General features: G+C 38.0%; 2 protein-coding genes across 2 annotated transcripts; both read left to right on the top strand.

Annotated features, from left to right (window-relative positions):
* Positions 1-73: 73 nt before the first annotated feature.
* LOC137962560 (protein FAR1-RELATED SEQUENCE 4-like) lies at positions 74-3675 on the top strand. The gene is made up of 3 exons (XM_068809497.1): positions 74-122; positions 477-3158; positions 3374-3675. The coding sequence occupies exons 1-3, from the start codon at positions 81-83 to the stop codon at positions 3386-3388; spliced, it is 2739 nt and encodes a 912-aa protein (XP_068665598.1). The 5' UTR covers positions 74-80; the 3' UTR covers positions 3389-3675.
* Positions 3676-7341: 3666 nt separating this feature from the next.
* Positions 7342-17409, top strand: LOC137962117 (phosphoglycolate phosphatase 1A, chloroplastic-like). The gene is made up of 11 exons (XM_068808835.1): positions 7342-7736; positions 8795-8862; positions 9240-9332; positions 9420-9491; positions 9818-9893; positions 15865-15920; positions 16060-16112; positions 16273-16370; positions 16596-16695; positions 16924-17027; positions 17115-17409. The coding sequence occupies exons 1-11, from the start codon at positions 7478-7480 to the stop codon at positions 17219-17221; spliced, it is 1086 nt and encodes a 361-aa protein (XP_068664936.1). The 5' UTR covers positions 7342-7477; the 3' UTR covers positions 17222-17409.
* Positions 17410-17587: the final 178 nt, after the last annotated feature.

The raw sequence follows: 17587 nt of genomic DNA, 5'->3' as shown, positions 1-17587 counted from the left end.
CTTGACCTCCTGGCGCGAGTACTATCGCGATTTTACTCTACGCCGGTTGACGCTTCAGCAGGAGACTGAAACGAAGAGCCATGGCGGATCAGTTCCAGGTTTCGCATTTGGGTAATTTTCAGGTACTATGCGGCTTTTGCATTAACCATTTGTTTTCTGTTTCATTTGCTCATCTTGGTGTTTTTACGGAATGCTTAGGGCTTAGCTTTCTCTTTGTGGTTTTTCTTTTTCTTTTTCTTTAAATGTCTTCGTTCATTTTTTTCAATTGGATCTCTCTCTGTTTATTGAATTTTTTTTTTTTCTTCTTAGATAAGCATCTTATTTCATCGTCTATTATTTTTTGTACAACAAAGGAACTTTGATTTGGAGTGCATTTCATCTCTCATCTATATTTAGAATTTTGAGTAAGTTTTTTCGTAGTTCTCATTTTTTTGACAATTTTAAGATAGAGATAGTTGCATTACGTTATGATGCAGTCTCCTATAGTTGGAGTTGACATGGGAACAGCTAGCCTTATGGAGACCCAAAGTTGTCTGGAAATTGATCAGACTGAACCTCTCATGGACCTTGATCATTGTATGGCTAGAAACACACTGGAAGGGCCTTCTCATTGCAAGGAGTCCACTGCCACAGAAGTAGCTGCATTTCTAGAACCATGTGCGGGCATGGAATTTGAATCTGAAGATGCAGCTTATTCTTTCTATAATGAATATGCAAGGTGTGCAGGTTTTGGGGTCACTAGGCGATCCAGCCGACGTTCTCGGACAAACAGAGCATTTATTGCTGGACAATATGTATGTTCTAGACATGGTTTCAAGAAGTCCAATGGGAAAAATAGTGCACGTTCCATTTTGAGGGTGGGGTGTAAAGCTATGATGAAGGTGAAGAAAATGGACTCAGGCAAATGGGTCATACTTGACATCATCAAAGAACATAATCATGAACTCAACCCTGAGAACATTTGTTTGTTCCGATCACATAAGGAACTTAAGCCCCCCAAAAGAAGTCCTATGAAATGCAGACGAGCATACATGATGGAACATAGGGGACATGAAGAGTCAGAAGGTGGTGCAACAAAAAGTATTGGATCTCATGGGGAAAGGGATGATGTGGAAGAGAATTCTTTTATGGCAGAGTCTATAGTTGAAGGTGATGGAAATTCAGATCCCTATATAGGTATGGAGTTTGAATCAGAGGAGGCAGCGTATCTGTTTTACAATAGATATGCTAGACGTGTGGGCTTTGGAGTGACCAGAAGATCAAGCCGGCGTTCAAAGACAAATAAATCATTCATTGCTGGACAATATGTCTGTTCAAGACATCGCTTTAAACGGCGTAATGAGAAAACGAATAACCCACAACTTATAGCATGGGTAAGCTGCAAGGCAATGTTAAAGGTAAAGAAAATGGAATCTGGCAAATGGGTAATTGTTGATTTTGTAAAGGAGCATAACCATGAAGTACATCCTGAGAATGTTTTTTTCTTTAGATCACATAAGCAGTTTCTCTCTTCTACAATGAACTCTATCGGAGCAAAGAGAACCTCAGGAGTACGATCAAATAAGATGTTCCCCATCTTATCGAAGCAGTGTGGTGGAATTTGCAGTGTCAGCTACTCAGAGGAAGGCTGTCAGACTCCTGTTGATAAAGAAAAAGGAAAGTCCCTTACATTGAAGGATGCAGAAATAATTTATGATTACTTTATTCGTATGCAGCATTCTAATCCCACTTTTTTTTATGCTATGGAGCTGGATGAGGGGCAACGGTTTAGAAGTGTCTTCTGGGTTGACGCCAAATCTAGGATGGCTTATACTCACTTTGATGATGCAGTCACCTTTGATACTTCATATGTAATGAATAAGTACCGTGTACCATTTGTTTCTTTCACAGGAGTTAATAATCATGGGCAATCTTTGTTGTTTGGTAGTGCTCTCCTTGCAGATGTGACTACTAGATCAATTGTTTGGGTGTTTAAGGCATGGCTTACGGCTATGTCTGGACGTTCACCAATGGTAATAATGACAGATCATGAAAAAGCTATGAAGGAAGCAGTATCAGAGGTATTTCCTAATGTTTTCCACTGTTTTAGCCTCACACAAATCTCAAAGAAAGCTCCAAAGAAACTTGCTCATGCATGTACAGTTCATGAGAATTTTATGAACGATTTGAGTGAATGCATTTTTGGTTCCACCACAGACTGCGAGTTTGAGACCAGGTGGAAGGAATTGCTTGATTGTTTTAACCTGAAGGAGGATGAGTGGCTTCAAAGTTTGTATGAAGATCGGCAGTTCTGGGTTCCAGCATTTGTAAAGGACAAATTTCTTGCAAGGATGTTTTCAGCCCAACAAAATGAAAATTTATGCTCTTTCTTAGATGCCTATGTGAATTCTGAAACAACTGTGAAAGAATTTTTAGGAAAGTATGATGAAGCTTTACAGAATAAACGTGAAGAAGAGGCTCGAGCAGATTTTGAGACATACTACACAAAGCCTCTATTAAAGACACCCTCACCTTTTGAGACACAATTGGCATCGGTCTATACAAGAGAAATATTCAAGAAATTCCAAGTTGAGGTATCAGGTATAGCTGCTTGTCATATTATAAGTTTTCAACAAGAAGGGACATCCACTTCTTATATGGTGAAGGATTTGGAAGCAATGAAGGATTACACAGTTAAGTGGAACATCTCTGAAACTAAAGTGTCTTGTATTTGTCAACTCTTTGAGTTCAGAGGTTTCCTCTGTAGACATGCTATGACAGCCCTCGTAGCATCAAGCATATATAAGATCCCATCTCACTATATCTTAGCACGTTGGACAAAGGATGCAAAAAACAGAAAGAATCTGGACCATGGTTGCACTCCTGTCCAAAGTGATGGGCCTGAATCTACAGTCCTACGTTTTAATGACTTGTGTAAACAATCCATTAAGTTTGCAGAAGAGGGGTCACTGTGTAAAGAAACCTATAATGTTGCACTAGCCGCACTTCAAGAAGCACTGGAAAAGGTTGTGAATAAGAACGACTCTCTAGGACGGATTGCACAACAAAGAGCTGTGAGCAGTAATGGTTACTATAAAGTAAATGAAGGAAATGAAGAATATAGTGCAGTAGAGATACCAGTAATGGTTGACCCTTGGCGGACATATCAATTAGGACTGGTATTACTCTAACCTTTTGTTTTATTTTTGTGCATCAAAATTAACCTTGTTTAAAATCTGCCATTTAGAAGAAAAAATAATATTGTAGTTTATAGGCTGTATGGCTGATCAATGCTAGTTGGTTCATTAAAAGATCGGCATGATTATTTATAAACACTTGTTTTTTTTTTTGTATCCAGGATATTGAGAAATTTTTTTTTTGTGTTGCAATTCAGGGTGATGGCAGTTGATGACTGTTACAACTACAGCCATTGATGAGAGTAAGGAAAAAAGTAGGCTGGGCTAGATCTGAAATATAGTACATGACTGGTAAGTTGTAGGCATTCCATGATCCAAAGAATTCCTCTCTTCTTTTTTTTTTTTTTTTTTTTGAGTAACTTTTTTAGATTCATTGGTGGTGTAATGTAGTTTCTGCTGAGGGGGTGTGCAAATAAACAAGGAAAAATTTATAATCTTGGCAATTGGAAGGGGTCACAGAAGGCTCTTAAGTTATGTGGTAGTTCTCCAAGCATTAGCGTTTAGGGAAATAGACTTTAAAGAAAAGAAAACTTTTAAGGAAATAGGGCATGTGCGTAATCCTTTGCAATGCCTTTCTCCAATATTCCCTTACCCTTCTTCTTTATGACTTCTCGTTTTAACTTCTGAAAACCGAAGTTGTGCAAATGGCATCTTGGCTGACTCATCGCATGAAAGCAACTGAATGAGCCAATTTTGTCTTTCTAACAAACATTTTGAGGATGTAGGATATTTCTTTGTTGAAGTATTTCTAATGAGGAGAAGTGAGAAACAAGAGAGCATTGGAGATCCTTCTGGAATTGTAGTGTGCAAAAACAATCACCACAATAGCCCACAAACAAGGCCAATGCTTTTGGATTGAAAAAAAAAAGGTCTATCCTGAATGCATGGAGAACATAACTGCTAGAATAGCTGCGGTTACATTTTCTTGAATGTTGAGTCTCCACCAATAACAAAGTCGAACTAGTAAAACTGAAATCATTTATGAAAATAGTCTGAGATGTATTCTCAATTTATCTATGATCTATGAAATCATTTATACTTATCAAGTATATTTGATCTCTAGAGAGGACAAGTCAAATCTGAAATGGACTCCATTGAAGTAGAAGCCCCTGAAAAATTGCTTCTTCATATTTGTATGGTTCTGGGGTTATAGTTCCTAAGCAGCATACTCCAGTATTATGAGCTAAATCCTTTGGCACGTATGCCACCACCCAGATGCGTGATCAATTCTGAATTTTGCCTGGATGAACATCCAAGTTTCTAAAGCTCAGGAAGGAAGAAAATGTCCCCCTTGGTGGCAGGCCTTCCAAATTGAATAGGTGATTGTAGACTTCAGAAAGTGTGAGGAGATCCAGAGGTCTGAAGTCTAAGGAGATCTAGAGGTGGGCATTGCTATCTTGTTCATCACATACGTTGCCTCTCTTTCAGTTAGCCAAAGCAAACAGTCAAATGTCAAGCAGCTGTAACCTTCTCTTTCAATCCACTACTCTCAAGATTATGTTAGCTTTTTGCATACAAGATGAATTGCTAGGAAAGGAACTTTATTATAAAAAAAAAAAAGATGATTCTAGGCTCACATAAGAAAGCAAAACAACAGGAAAATCATTTTCCCTTTGGGACCGTTTGTGCAACTGTTGGAAAACAAAATGACAGAAAAATAATTTTCCCTTTGGCTAATTTTCTTATTGGAAATTTTCCATTTGGAAAAAATCCCCTTTGACAAAGAGGAAATCTTCTAATGGTATTTTTCTTACACTTTCTCTATTGGCACAAATGCATCCTAATTGGTCATGAAGAATGAAAGATGAATTCGCTTGAATAACCCAATGTTAGTTTTTAACCTAAAGCCGTTTGGTCTAGTGGTATTCTCTTTACACCAGGTGCACGAGTTCAAATCGTGTTACGCCCTTCTAAAAAAACTAATGTTATTTTTGAAAAGCATTGACGATAACAAAAAAAAAAGAAACTTAATAAAAAAGTGGAGAGAGATGGACATATATAACAATGAATTTATGCTATGAGATGTCAGACAATGGGAATGAGGTCGACTGTATGTGACTCCAACACCCTTGAGATAAGCAGCCTGATTGATGGACTCCAATGTCAGGAATATGTGTCTTCCTCTATATGAGTATCCAATGTTGTGTCTCACCATGTTGAGGGGTAAGAACCTTGTTTGAGTATCGAACAAGGACATGTCCTAAGATAGTATTATATACTAGATATTTATGTAAAATTTACTAGTATATAAATTTGTATTATTGAATAATTGGAATTGAAGTGGATTCATATTATATTAAATGCCTTTATAAACTTTCATGTTAAATCAATGTTATTATTTGTAGATAATATTCATGGTAGTTTGAGGTATGTCGGATTTTTGAGTTAAATATGCGTAAGTTTTGGATTTGATTATGTACTATAATCAGTGGTGAGAAATAATGTTTTGGACTCTCCTTATGTTTTTGTAGTTTTATTTTATGATCAAGAGTAAATCTTACTAAGTTCATATTCACATATGTGGTAATTCATTTTTCAGAGGATCTAGGGACAAACTAAGTACGGTCAGCTATTAGTGCTAGTTAGGAAGACTTCCTTTAGGCCGAAATTGGGAGGGGTGTGGGAAAATGTACAATTTTTGTGTAGTTGTACATATATTTTCTATTGAAAACCTTATTTTTCTATAAGAGAAGATAATTCTTTTGGTAAGAATTAGTAGATAGTATACGACAAACTCGGATGAGTAGTAATCTAATGCAGCCATACGGAGATTTACATGGTCACAGAGAAGGAGATAGTTATTTGACAAAACACATAGTCGGGTATAATAGTTATTACATTCAAAAAATGAAAAAGAAGGTTCGATTTAAGTCCAATCAAACTCGGAACATAATTTTTCTCTCCTTTAAAAGTCTCTCTATTTTATAAATGTTCTTTATCTTTATTTTTAAATTGAAGAAAAAATTAAAATAAATTTTAAACATGATGTAAGAAATAAGAAAAAGATGTAGATTAAAAAAAAATATTGGTTAAGTCATTCAATCTATAGTTTTTGTTAAATTAAAAGATAGGTCCACCTAAATTAGATGGAATTAGGTTCATACTTTTTTTTCTCTTATTATAATTTTAAAGAATTATAATAATTTAAAATTAGTAATTTTAAAAGTCAGATTTTATCTATGATCTATGGAAATTAATTGCTATGACTAGAGATTCATGTTTGGATTTACAGATTATGAATTTCATGTTGTATTTATAAAATTCATTCTGTTAGTGCGCTTAGTAAGTAAGTGAATTAGTTTGATTATAATAAACTTTAAACCATTGGATTTACATTTTGTGTTAATATATTATTAATTAATAATATGTAAATAAATATATTATGTTATTGATAAATTAATATATTTATTTATTTATTTTGTATTAAAATAGTGAGTTTTAATGTTAAACTATATCTTATGTCATTACGAAATAATTTATTTATTTATTATATTGGTTTATGTTATTTTTAAAATTTTTATTTATTTTAAATAATTTATTCTAGTCACACGTAATTAGTATATTAATTTATAATAAACTGTAATCATTAATTTGTTTAATTATCCAATTTCTATAATTAATTAAACCATTAGGTTTATTTATTATATTCTCTTATGTTATTTTTTAATTTTTTAATTAATTTTGTATAATTTATTCTAGTCACACATAATTATTGTTTTAATTTATAATAAATTATAATCATTAAGTAATATAATATAGTTTTTCATTAATTAAGATATTAATATATTCTAATACTACACGTTAAATCACTTATAATTGTAGTTAATTATATGTTTAGGTATATATTCTATTTAAGTATATTATAAAAGGTTACTCATTCTTCCTTATATCATATTTTTCATTTGGGGGCACTAACACTGAAATCTGTTTTCCAGCTACTTGAACTTATCTACACTAACACCCAAACATGAGTTGAAGTTAAATCAATTTATTTCACTTCAATTCAATTTGTCACTTCAATTCAAGTTCATTGTGGATGATATTTTAATAAATAGATTTTTTATTTTCGTTTCTCGTTTCATTTTCCACTTCCAAATTCCAATTGCTCCTCTGATATGTATCGTCGTGCTAATCCTTCGGACACCAACCGCTTGATATGGATAACCGAGGAAGCGCCCGCCTCCATTGTCACCCATCGGCTCTCGGAAACGAATTCCAAAAAAGACGAGCTCGCCACTCACCAATGGCCCCCTCCAAAAGTAGAGGCAGACAAAGAGGCGACGTCAGAGTAAAGAGAAGAGATGCAGTGTAGAGTCTCCCATTCACTTCTGCGCATCTCTCCTCCTCTGTTTCTCCCCAGGATCCCGTATTGTCGGTTTTTGGGGCAGAGTAACGTGTCTGCCCGGCGGAACCCCTTGTTCTCTTGTGTCAGGCCTAGATCATGGAACCGTAAAATGGGGGGCTCTCATGTGAGTTTTAGCGTTAGAGCGACGGCGCAGCAGCTCAAGAACCCTGACGAGTTGATTGATTCCGTTGAGACGTTTATTTTCGATTGTGATGGTGAGTCAGTTTGAAAGTTTGTGGAGTCGTGTTGTGACTGTTTTGGAATTGTGGAAGGGTTAAATTTCCTTTCTGTGTTTTATACTTTTCACGCCGAGTCTCTGTATATTACTGAATTTTGATCGCTGACACTTGAGTTCAATACTTGAAATGGTGCAAAGGTCTTTGTATTTGTGGCAGAAAATTTGATACTCTGTCGATGGAGTTTGAAGGAACACAAATACATATTAGTGAGCTACATTTGATTTTTCTATCTTTTCCTTAATTTGGGCACTTGGTCGATGATGGCAAGGTGTATGGTCCGCGTTCCTTTAATATGCGATGTGGGAACATACCAGTAACCCTTCAATTAGGATATTTACCTTAACTAGATGCGTTCTATCTGTCAACAATCTGGATTTTCTTTTACGTAAACAAACTCTATTTCAAAAACTGCTAGATATTTAGGCAAGGAAAGACATGGTGAAAGAAGATCTAAAACTTGGTGAGTAGCTGAGTGGTGCTATATGCAAAAAACTACTGGTGTCACATTATCTTCTATTCTCTGGCCATGGTACATACTCTCATAATTCATTATTTATTTGCTGTTGGGCCGGGAAAGTGGAGCATAATTAGAAAAACTGGAGAACCCAAAATGGAAAGTATGCATGTATACCCGTGCTGTTAATCTCCAAAATTCCCTTCGCTTAAATTTTGTGGTTTTCCTTCTTTTGCCATTATCATAATTTTGAAAGTTCAGGTGTTGATTTTTCAGTTATTGATAGTGAAACCTTACTTAAGTTCCCCATCAAGTGGTTTATGTGTTTTGTCAAAGTCAAAATAACTATGATTGTAGTCTAGTTTGACACTATAATGGATAAGTGGCAGGATTTTGCTGTATTCGATGCTAGGGCACTAGTTCTCATATGTTGAATCTGTAACTTCCTTTACTATGGGCACATTCTCTGCAGTGTTCTCTGTGTCACACTGGAACTTGTGTTTTAGAGGTAGTTACCAATGGTGATTAATGAAGGGGAAAGTCTGTTATTGATTTCATCTATCTACATAATATGTCTCAGGAGTCATATGGAAAGGGGACAGTCTTATTGATGGGGTACCAGAGACTCTGGATATGCTTCGCTCAAGGGTTGTGTAAAGATGCTTCAACTAGCATTTCATTCCTTTGGTTTCCTATTCTACTTTTAAATAAATTATTTAATTTCATTTTGTCAAATAATGTCCAGTTCCATGAAATAAGAGAAGTGAATGCAAATTGGGCATGTGAAAGTTCACTTGTATCCTGAGAGCTTTAATCTAGTCTTGCTAGTGGTATTGTGATGAAGATTATTCCTTTTGCAAAGGTTTTGCTCAGATAAGTGTTTTTTGTGAGAACCCTATTATCTGTGATGAGAATTTGTTCAGAGTAATCATATAAAATGGCCTCATCAAGATAGAGTACTTTTATATCTTTACAGGTTGAGTTGTTGGTGAAACAATCAATTTAATTTTTTGTTCTTTTTACAGGGCAAACGACTGGTTTTTGTTACAAACAATTCTACAAAGTCCAGAAAACAATATGGCAAAAAGTTCGAAACACTTGGTTTAAGAGTAAACGAGGTCAGTTCAGAATCTACTTCTCTCTCTCTCTCACCCCCTCTGTTTCCTTGCATGCTTGAAATAATATCTGAAGTTCACTTTATTCAGGAAGAGATTTTTGCGTCTTCCTTTGCTGCTGCCGCTTATTTGCAGTCAATTGATTTTCCAAAAGATAAAAAGGTATGCAATGAAATGCCAATGAACATATAGGAAATTCAAGTCCAACTTGGAGTTCTTTGAGGGTAACTGATTCATCTTTAACAATTTTAACCTATAGGAAATTCAAGTACATCTTGGAGTTCTTTGAGGATAACCGGTTCATCTTTAACATTTTTGTGGTCACGTGTGATTTCTTATTTGTCTTTAGTGGATAGCTTTATCATTTTAAATTTGGCTCTCCTTGGGCCCTTGGACCAGTTTGGGTTTTGTGATTTCTAAATTCATATTTCAGTTTTTTTTTTTCTTTTTTAACACATAACCCAAATCTGACAATTCAGTGATTTCAGGCTTATGTTATTGGGGAGGATGGAGTTTTGAAGGAGCTAGAACTTGCTGGATTTCAATATCTTGGTGGTCCAGAATGTTTTTTTCTCTATTATTATGACAACACCCAATTTCGAGGCATGATTTAGGTGTTTCTAATGCATCCCTATTTGTTCTTGATTTTTGCCTTTTCCATTTATTAATTTAAACCACATATTGAAGCATATTTCTCCATCTGATAAAATGTATGAGTATTCAAGAAATGAATACAATGACAAGAAAGAATTCATTAAGAGGCCACCCCAAGTGACTGACAAAACAAGATCAAGGGACTGACGGAACAGTCCAAACATCCACAAGAGAGAGCGTAGCTCTCTGGTTTCACAGCGAAACGAAACACACGACGAAATCCAGAATTCTGTCTGTTGGAGATTTTTCCCCTTTCATTAAGTATATATCCTTTAGGTTTTCCTGTTACAAAATGGCCCATGGGCCCAAGACAATACCCCCTCATCCCATTAAGCCTAATCAAATAACCCTATATACATATCCCAAATTATACAACAATTATGAATATAAATTACATTGAATATACATTTTAACATATCGTAACATCCCCCCTCAAATTGATGATGGTGAGTCAACCAGCAACAATTTGCCAACCAAAAAGTTATGTCGGGATTGAGACAATGCTTTGGTGAAGACATCGGCCACTTGAAGATCCGAAGAAATGTACGGTAGAGATATTACCCGGCGCTCCAAAGTATCACGGATGGAGTGACAGTCAACCTCAATATGCTTGGTACGCTCATGAAAAACCGGATTGGCTGCAATCTGTATAGCACTTGTATTATCTGCATGAAGCGATGTAGAGGAGGGCTGAGAAAACTGGAGCTCAGCAAGAAGACCACAGAGCCAAATAACTTCCGAACACGCAGTAGACATAGCACGATTCTCGGCCTCGGTAGATGACTTGGACACTCGATCTTGTTTCTTACATTTTCAAGAAATTAGTGTATCGCCTAAAAACATACACCAGCCTGTAGTAGATCGACGGGTATCGGGGCACCCTGCCCAATTAGCATCACTGTAGGCAACCAGATGTAGCGCAGAGCCAGTAGGAAAGAATAAACCACGAGCAGGGGAGCCGCGCAGATAGTAGATGATGCACTGAACGGCCGCAAGATGAAGATGTCGAGGAGATGCCATAAACTGACTGACCTTATGAACAGCATAGGAAATGTCCGGGCGAGTAGTAGTCAAGTAGATGAGACTCCCGACTAGTCGTCGATAGATAGTCGGATCATCAAGGAGAGTCCCTTCATCTTTCCGATATTTGACATTGACCTCCATAGTGGTAGCCACCGAAGATGTGTCCTCCAACCCAGCGGGTGTGATAAGATCTTGAATATACTTATGTTGGTTTAAGAAAATACCTTTAAGTGTGTGATGGACCTCCAACCCTAAGAAGTAGGTGAGGCGTCCAAGATCCTTCATATGAAAGTGGCATGCAACACCTTCTGAAGCGTGGGAATCAGTCCAGAGTCAGTGCCAGTAATGATAATGTCATCCACATAAACCAAGAGAATGACCATGCCTGCAACAGACTTATGATAAAAGAGGGAGGAATCATACTGACTCTGGGTAAACCGGTGGAGAATAAGAGTGCTACGGAATTTCTCAAACCAAGCCCGGGGGGCTTGTTTAAGCCCATACAAAGGACGTCGTAGCTTGCAGACGTGATCGGGAGAGGATGTAGACATACTCGAGGGAAGCTTCATATAGACATCTTCCAGCAGATTACCGTGGAGAAAAGCATTCTTCACATCCATCTGATGCAATGGCCAAGATTGAGAGGCTGCAATGGCTAAGATAGTACGGACTGTGGTCATCTTGGCAACTGGGGCAAAAATTTCCTCATAATCAATCCCATATTCCTGCCTGTTCCCCAGGGCCACAAGGCGGGCTTTGTACCTATCCAATGATCCATCGGAACGCAGCTTGACAGAGAAGACCCACTTACTTCCAAGAGGCCGAATAGTGGGAGGGCAAGCCACAATGTCCCAGGTGTGATTCTCCTCTAGCGCTTGTAGTTCAGTTTGGATGGCCTTTTGCCAACACGCATGTGCTATGGCCTGTTTATATCCAGAAGGAATGGAAATAGAAGACAAAGTAGCTACCAGAGATACAGGGGAGGGAAAACCATACCGGTCAGGAGGGTGAGAACTACGTGTGGATCGACGAAGATGGAGGGGAGCAGAAGTAGAGGGAGGATCAGGAGCAAGCGCTAGGTCAGAAGGGGAAGAGGGCAACGAAGCAGTGGATTGAGGCTCATCAAAGCTCGGCAAACTAGACAAAGAGGTAGACGGAAGTGTAACTTGAGATGGAAAGAAATATTGGTTTTCAAAGAAGACCACATTCCGAGAAACACGGACTCGACGTGCCTGAGGATCATAGCAAACATAGCCCTTTTGAACACTGGCATACCCAAGAAATGCACACATAACGGATTGAGCTGTAAGTTTATGTCGTTCATGATCAGGTAAATGCACAAAACAAACACAACCGAACGTCCGAAGAGCTGTGTAGGACGGAGAATAACCGAATAATTTAACAAAGGGAGAGACATGACGCAAGACAGGCGAAGGCAGGCGGTTAATTAAATGGACGGAGGTAGAGAGAGCTTCACACCAAAACCTAGGAGGAACGGATGATTCAATGAGAAGGGTGCGGACCATATCAAGAAGGTGACGATTTTTGCGCTCAGCAACACCATTTTGTTGGGGTGTCGAGGGACAAGAACGTTGAGAGATAATGCCTTTGTTTTGAAGAAATTCTTGAAATTCTGCCGACATGTACTCGCCCCCAGAGTCAGAGCGGAGTACTTTAAGGTGAGCGGAGAACTGGGTTTCAATGAGTGCAAGAAACCTCTTAAAAACGACAAAAACGTCAGACTTAGCTCGTAGGAAGTAGACCCAGGTAAATCGACTAAAGTCATCAATAAAGGTGACAAAGTACTTAAAGCGTGCATGCGAGATAACAGGAGCAATTCCCCAAACATCACTATGAATAAGGTCAAAGCAGTGGGAAGCATGCGAGGCATGATGCGGAAATGATAGAGTTTTACTTTTGCCAAGTTTACATGATGAACAGTCAAATGACGTGTCACGAGACATACAATCTTGATTGCCTAATAAACTTGATTTAAATAATGTACGAAGTACAACCGAGTTTGGGTGGCCTAGACGTCTATGCCACAACTTAGGGCCAGATCCAACAACATTACAAGCAAAAGAAAGTACAGGAGAATGTGGAATAACAGTGGATAGAAAGACTTTAAGTGGAAATAGCCTGCCCACTTTAGGCCCCTTCCCGATCACCTTCCCCGACGCTTGATCCTGCACAACACAGCCAAAGCGAGAAAACTGAACATTACAGTTTTTATCAACCAATTGACCAACAGACAAAAGGTTTGTCGACAGGTCAGGAGACACAAAGACATCAGCTAAAGATGGAGAGAGATCACCAACAACACTGATAGGCAGAGTGCTGCCATCAGCAGTGTTGATGTGCAGATTGCCATCATACTTTCAGACATTCGAAAGAGAGACCACATTGTTGGTCATGTGGTTAGAGGCACCAGAATCAAAATACCATAGGTGAGTAGAAAAGTTCTGTTTACCTGAGATACCAAAAGTAGAAAAGGCAGAAATGATCATCTGTTGTACCATTTCAGGAGTGAGAGTGGTGGAACTGGCAGGTGCTGGTGGAACAGGAATGATAGGGACTGAAACAGCAGGTGGCAATGTGGTAGAACTAGATGTACCAATGGATGCATGATAAGCTGTAGGCTTCCTCCGTGGAGGTCGTGTAGGGCAAACGGTGATGTGATGACCCGGCTTCTTACAGTAGCTACAGAATAGAACCGACTTCTTGGGGCAGTCCCGAACAAAGTGACCATAAGCCTTGCAGTGGAAGCACTGAACAGAACTGGTGTCCCGACCCTGAGACCTTCCTTGTGCTACATAAGCTACAGGAGCCGAGAGATCATCCTGAACGCGAGGTGTCATGCTAGCCTGAGTAGTAAGGCGCTGCTCCTCCCGGAGAAGTTCACTCAAACAGGCATCTAGGGACGGCACCGGATGACGATTCATCAGATGTGATCGAGCAATCTCAAACTCGGGACGAAGCTTCATCAAGAATTGATCCCGTTTACTGGTGTCATGGACAGCTTGCACAGCAGAGAGAGCAGCAGCAGGGACATTCTCATAAACAATGTCAGTGTAGTCAGCCCATAGATTTTGGAAGCCCGAGAAATATTCTTCAATCGAACGACTGCCTTGGGTGAAATTTGCAAGTTCATATTCAACTTGAAATCGACAGGCCGTGCTGGTTTGACGATAAACTTTGTGGAGGTAATTCCACATATCGGCGGCAGTTTTGTAGGGCCTCAGATTTGGGACTAGGTGAGGCTCAAGAAATCCAAGTATCCAAGTCATGACTCTAGCATCCATGATGATCCATTTTGACAATGCGTCAGCATCGCCAGGGGCCGGATCACTCCCATCAATATGACCCCATAAACCTCTTCCCTGAACAAATAACCGGAACTGAAATTCCCAAGTACCGTAGTTCTTGCCCGTGAACCGAATAGGAACGAAATCGGATTTATCTGCTAACATGATAAAATTGAATCTAGCAAAATTCTTGATGCACCCCCTCAAGATAAGAAATTCTAAATAAACCCTCACTTTTCAGGAATTGCAAATAGACCCCTACACTTACTATCCAAGAGTTGCCCCCCAGGTTAACAGAAATTCGAATTAGACACCCAAACTTTCAGAAATTCGAAAAGCATCCTTGTACTTTCAGAAATGCCAGAATAGCCCCCCAAGCTTTCAGAAATTGCAAAGCGGCCCCCAAACTTTCATAAATTTCAAAGCGGCCCCCAAACGTGCATATATGTCATAGAGGCCCCCAATCTTTCAGAAATTGCAAAGTGGCCCCCAATCGTTCAGAAATTGCAAAGCGGCCCCCAAAGATTTTTAAATTGCAAAATGACCATATGCCAATTAATCACCCGAAACGAACGCGCGGGAGAAAAAATTTTTTACCTTCGTTCCCCCTTCCGGTAACGGAACCCCCGTAACTCGTCCGGCAACGAAACCACCCCACAAGTATTTCTAACAGCGCCCGAAATCAATGCCGAAAGTGAACAGAAAAAAAAAGGGTCGGACAACATAGGTCGTCGGACGAGAAATACGTCGGGGTTACTCTTTCAGAGCTCTGATACCATGACAAAACAAGATCAAGGGACTGACGGAACAGTCCAAACATCCACAAGAGAGAGCGTAGCTCTCTGGTTTCACAGCGAAACGAAACACACGACGAAATCCAGAATTCTGTCCGTTGGAGATTTTTCCCCTTTCATTAAGTATATATCCTTTAGGTTTTCCTGTTACAAAATGGCCCATGGGCCCAAGACAATACCCCCTCATCCCATTAAGCCTAATCAAATAACCCTATATACATATCCCAAATTATACAACAATTATGAATATAAATTACATTGAATATACATTTTAACATATCGTAACAGTGACCTGATAAAGAATATTCGAACAAATTAATGTTGAGTTCTCAAATAAGAAGACCTGTGGGGAATGCCAATGAACTAAGTTGACTTCAAGCCAAGCCCAAGGTCAGTAATAAGTTCGAACATGTATAAAATTTTCTGTATAACGCAAATGTAATGGAATAACACTGAATTAATATATGCTTGAGTACACTGTCTGTCATTTGACTAATTTTAAAAAAAGTTTTTAAATATTTTATATGTTTTAAATTGTTACTGTCTTGTTCACTAATACTGAAAGTCAGTTGAGTATTTTACTTATTCTCACCACGAAACATTCTTGCTTTTTATGAATAAAATATTTGGATAAATGTATAATTTATATGTACACATACTACAACATAATTTGAACTATAAATTTATTTTTTAAATTCTAAACATCTATAGAAAAATAAAAATTTGATTTTTCTTATTTTGTGGGTATACTGCAGGCAGATGGCGATAAGAAGATCGAATTGAAGCCTGGATTCATGATGGAGCATGATAAGAATGTAAAAGAGTTATGCATTTGATTCTTTTTAAAAATGGATTGGTATCTAGCTGGATTGAATAAGATTGTAGTAAATGGTCTTATATCTTCCTGGCCTTGAACTCTAACCAATATTCACAATGGTTTGCATCGTTGTTTAGGGTGGGGCTGTTATTGTTGGATTTGATCGCTACTTCAACTACTACAAAATTCAGTGGGTGAAACATTTTTTCTTGTGTTCAAAACTCTCAATGCAATGGATCTAGATATATTTTCTATTCACTCTCTTTGACATGAGTTGATTGCAAAATGTTTATAAAAATCATATATTTGATCCTGAGGAACTCATGTTGGTGACTTTTGGTACATTTCAGGTATGGAACACTTTGTATACGTGAAAATCCAGGGTGTCTTTTCATAGCTACAAATCGTGATGCAGTTACGCATCTCACTGATGCTCAAGAATGGGCAGGTATGTAGCTTAAAAACTATCCCGCTGCTCTGGAAATGCTACACCTAATACTCTTTGTACCTGGAGTTAAAAATATGAAAGTAGTTGATAATACAACATCAAGGACTTAGTCAAAGGAAGGTGGAAGCCACTGAAGAATATTTTGAAAAGTTTCTCTTGCAGATAATGTAAAATCTTGGAGTTCTATTTATTGATGTACTACAAAACTAATGAAGTCATCTTCAGGTGGTGGTTCCATGGTTGGTGCAATCCGTGGATCAACTCAACAGGAACCTCTGGTTGTGGGAAAACCGTCAACATTCATGATGGACTATCTGTCAAACAAGTACAATCACATAGCTCTCTCTCTCTCTCTCTCTCTCTCTGTTCTTGCTCCAAATTAATATTTTATAGAATCTTATTGGATTTGTATTGAGTCTTATTGGGTGTGACTTTTAAAAATGGACTAGAAAAAATGAGCAATATTTATCTCTCACATGATCAATTCCTGAAACCAAGACATTATTTTGAAAACAAAGAAACTGTTCTCATTTGAGTTTCTGAAATATGGCAGATTTGGTATACTCAAATCTCAAATATGCATGGTAGGGGACAAACTGGATACAGATATCTTATTTGGGCAAAATGGTGGATGCAAAACCCTTCTTGTTCTATCAGGTAATTCTTGTCCTACCCATCCAATCTCTCTTAATGTGGGTATTTATGTTATTCCAGTAACTTAAACAGGAATTCTCTCATTCATAGGTGTTACTACTCTCTCCAAGCTTCAGAACCCTGATAATGCCATCCAACCAGATTATTATACTAGCAAAATAGCCGATTTTCTTACCCTCAAAGCTGCAACTGTTTGAGAATATAATGCCATTGCCATTTCAGTACACATTTTTCTTGATTACAACATGAAGTGTATATAAGATCGGATGGAAATTCTCCACCTTCTTGTTAAAAAAGGTAGTTGGAGGACACTTGCATTCAGGAGTTAAACAGCCAATTTATTTGACTATATTAAAAATTCAATTTATTGATGATGCTTTCTATTGATTCGCCCCTAATTTTGCCTTTACCTTCGATCTGGTCTCCTCTGTTTGGCTATCATAGGGAATCCTTCTTCTCTACCAACGAAAGACTTCACATAGCCGGAGTTTCCCATCTAATGTTGTAATTTTAGCAACCAGAGCCTCATTTGGAATATCCTGGGTTCTTTGGGATCACCGAAA

This window comes from Aristolochia californica, unplaced genomic scaffold, assembly GCF_029961685.1.
Source record: "Aristolochia californica isolate CCGP_79_NKW_82.1479 unplaced genomic scaffold, dmAriCali1.0.hap1 SCAF_4, whole genome shotgun sequence".
NCBI lineage: Eukaryota > Viridiplantae > Streptophyta > Magnoliopsida > Piperales > Aristolochiaceae > Aristolochia > Aristolochia californica.
The sequence above is the reverse complement of the archived record's forward strand: the minus strand, read 5'-3'. Positions and strand labels throughout refer to the sequence as shown.

What these genes read in the sequence shown, in the direction of transcription:
- LOC137962560 (XM_068809497.1), top strand. Translation starts at nt 81, where the DNA reads ATGGCGGATCAGTTCCAGGTTTCGCATTTGGGTAATTTTCAG. An exon ending in CGCATTTGGGTAATTTTCAG is followed by an intron (nt 123 to 476) that starts GTACTATGCGGC and finishes GTTATGATGCAG; the next exon opens with TCTCCTATAGTTGGAGTTGA.
- LOC137962117 (XM_068808835.1), top strand. Translation starts at nt 7,478, where the DNA reads ATGCAGTGTAGAGTCTCCCATTCACTTCTGCGCATCTCTCCTCCTCTG. An exon ending in TTGGTTTAAGAGTAAACGAG is followed by an intron (nt 9,333 to 9,419) that starts GTCAGTTCAGAA and finishes CACTTTATTCAG; the next exon opens with GAAGAGATTTTTGCGTCTTC. An exon ending in ATATCTTGGTGGTCCAGAAT is followed by an intron (nt 9,894 to 15,864) that starts GTTTTTTTCTCT and finishes TACTGCAGGCAG; the next exon opens with ATGGCGATAAGAAGATCGAA.